The 3,127-nt window shown below is 52.5% G+C and overlaps 1 protein-coding gene across 1 annotated transcript in view; it reads left to right on the top strand.

Moving 5' to 3' along the window:
- Window positions 1–3,127, top strand: part of NRIP3 (nuclear receptor interacting protein 3) — a 14,706-nt gene that overhangs the window by 9,674 nt on the left and 1,905 nt on the right. Inside the window, exons 4-6 of the mRNA XM_031061547.1 lie at window positions 1,202–1,341; window positions 1,689–1,741; window positions 1,835–1,932. Of these exons, the coding sequence (XP_030917407.1) occupies window positions 1,202–1,341; window positions 1,689–1,741; window positions 1,835–1,932 (291 nt within the window). The remainder of the gene's footprint in view (window positions 1–1,201; window positions 1,342–1,688; window positions 1,742–1,834; window positions 1,933–3,127) is intronic.

Below are 3,127 nucleotides of genomic sequence, written 5' to 3'. Positions count from 1 at the left end.
TCCCAGAAAGCAGCAGAGGGGATCCAGCTCCTTTTCCCTGCTACCCCTCACCTGTGTTAAATGGTGTGGGCAATGTCCACCTCAGTCCTGGAGCCTGTGAGGGGGCTGGCCCCCAGGACAGACAGACAGACACACACAAGCACTGCTGCAATGCTGGCCCCCAGGACAGACAGACAGACACAAGCACTGCTGCAATGTGGCTCAGCAGAAAGGCACCTCAAATAGCTGAAACTTGATCTGGCTTTTATCTGAGGGAGAGATCTGCACCTCAAACAGCCTTTCCATCAGATTCTAGTTCAGTTTAAAAGAGAAACTGAAGCTAAATATTTAATTAGTATTGTCAGACTGCTTCAAAGGGTATAGATAGAAACTGTACCTGAGGTATCTCTGACATCCTTTTTTCTTTTCTTTGGGCTGAATGTGATTGATCTGTCCCCATTTCCTCAGAACAAAGCCTGCAGCAGCACCTAACAAAATGTTAACAAACATGGATTGGGCCACCCTGGATGTGAGACATCTTTGGCATGGAGAAAAGGGGACTCAGGGGGTGCCTTATTACTCTCTACAGCTCCCCAAAGGAGGCTCAAATGAGGTAATGAGTGACAGCACCAGAGGAAATGGTTTCAGGTTGTGCCATGTGAGGCTTAGTTTGGGTATCAGGAAAAATTTCTTCCCTGCAAGGGTGGTCAGGCCTTGGAAGAAGCTGCACAGTGAAGTGGCGGCATCACCATGCCTGGAAGTGTTAAGAATTTGTGTGGGTGTGCCATCTGGGGACACAGCTGGACTTGATGACCTTAGAGGTCTGTTCCAGCCTGAGCATTTCTATGATTCCATGGGGACACAGTGTCAGCTCCACTCGTGGAAGCTGGAGTGAACAGACCCCTCCTTACACCCACACTGCAATAGAAGCAATTCTGTATTCCCTGAGTCTCAGAAAATGTAGGAAAAAGATTCCTGTGTAAAAGCCAAAGTGTAGCACAGAGCTGGGCTTGGGCAGCACTGTGGGTCATGCTGAGGTCTGCTGGCTGCCTGCAGAGCACCCACACAGAACCTGCCAGGGAAGCAGCTTTCCAACAGCAGCGTGGTGAATGAGCAAGCTAAGAGCACTTCAGGTGTAAGCACCCTCCAAACACCATTTGCTCCTTGCTGGAACAGCCCAGCCATGGCCATTTGATGTTAGGAGTGTTTTCAATGCCCACAGGTTAAAGGAGCATCTCAAAGCACTCCCTGTGGAAGAGGAGATGGTTTCCTTGCCAAACAAGGTGAAAGCCATTGGGCAGATCGAGGCTCTGTCGCTCACGGTGGGAGCGGTCCCCGTGGAGTGCGCTGCCCTCGTCGTGGGTGAGTGCACAACCCTCTGCTCCTCCTCCCTGGGCTGGGCTCTGCTTCCTCTCACCCCAGCAGGACAAACAGAGCTTTAGGAAGATGTTAAAATTCAAATAGAGTCAGTTCTTGTTTGGGTCTCCAAAGGGAAGGGGGAGGATGTGTTCACAAGCTTGACTTTGCCATGCAGATGGAGCAACCACTGCAGGCACATCTGCCTGCCCTCCTGTTCTCCTTTGAGTCAGTCCCTTTATAAACAGGGTTTTGCTTAGCACAGCAACCACGAAGGAAGGATGGAGTCACTGACAAAAAGCCCAGGAGGGCATTTTGAATGTATAAATCTGAAATGTCCTGTTTTTTTTCAGAAGACAATGACCAACCCTTTTCCTTTGGGCTGCAGACACTGAAGTCTCTGAAGGTAGGAGTTTTCCAGCAGGATACTGATGGGGGGAGCTGGGACCAGTCTAACTTGCAGTTTTCCCTCTTACCTAAAGACATTTATTCTCTCCAGTGTGTCATAAACATGGAGAAGCACCACCTGGTTCTGGGGCAGATGGACAGGGAGGAAATCCCATTTGTGGGCGTTGACAGTGCTGAGGCAGGAGAGCAGTAAGTAGTCTGGGCAGGTGAGCTGCACGTGCATCCCTGAGCCTGCTGGCAGTGCCCCGTGGCAGGGCCACCCAGAGCTGCCAGACCCTTTGCTGGAGGTGAGTGAGAGGTCAATGGCCCTGACAGAAACTGTTTGCATCAGCTCATCAAATTTTGAAACGGAGTCCTGATTTTTTGGCAGCCTTTGTCAGCTTTTACTGCTTTTTTCTCCTAGTAAACACTGTGCATCAAAGCAAGTGTCTGACAAGACACGCACAGGGGAATGCCTTAGGAAATGTACTTTTTGGAGGTCACCAAAAAGACTCCTTGAGGCTGCTTTGACAGCATTCACAAACAAATCTTTGTCTGGAAAATATTTATGAAGCAAGGCCAACAAACCCACATGAATGTTTGAGAGATCCTGCCTGCAGATAACGGTGCTGCCACTTCTCCCCCATTACCCCAGCAGCCCCCTTGCCAGCTCCTCCCGGTGTCCCAGATTTTTCCAGCCTTATCTCACTAAAGAAAGATAAATATGTGCTGTAATATTTAAATGTGCGTAGCTGTGGTGGCTGGCTCTGCAGGCAAGCAGGCAGGGCAAACCCCCACTCCCAGGCACTGCATGGGGTGCTGTGAATAGGAGATGCTTCACTGATTGCTGCCTGACTCACCAAACCGGCGGGCACCGGGTGCCTGACAGGGCGTTTGCACTTCGGTGCCTCGGTAGGCAGCGCTTGTGGCTGCTCAGCAACCTAAAAAACCTTTGCTCACTGCTTAAGAAAGTGTCTGGTGGGTGATGTAGGTCAGCATCTTCCTTAGCTGCCTGTCGCGACCAGCCCCGGGGTTTGGGGTGTCCTGCAGCCCAGTGCAGCTCACACCTGCCGTGCTGGGAGCTGCCGGGCTCCAGGAGCCTCGTAGGGAGCGGGGGAGGAGCGCCCCTCCCTCTGCTGATTGTGTCCACGGGGAGAGCAGCAGGGATGTAGGGGCTGGTCCATGTCAGGAGCAGAGCTCAGGTGTCCCTGCTCCGTGTCCAGGTCACCCCCCTGGCGTGTGGCCGGGACAGCTGCTGGCCCTGGGACAGCGTGTGAGCCCAGGGACGCCAGGCACACACCGGGAGGGAGCCAGGCAGGAGCACAGCCTGGGCTCCCTGCCTCCTGTGCAACACAGATGGACAGACACAGCGTGGCTCTGTCACCACTGCACTGACAAATTATTT

Source organism: Geospiza fortis, unplaced genomic scaffold, assembly GCF_000277835.1.
Source record: "Geospiza fortis unplaced genomic scaffold, GeoFor_1.0 scaffold450, whole genome shotgun sequence".
Lineage (NCBI taxonomy): Eukaryota > Metazoa > Chordata > Aves > Passeriformes > Thraupidae > Geospiza > Geospiza fortis.
Note: the sequence above shows the minus strand (reverse complement) of the source record. Positions and strands in the feature narration are given on the sequence as shown.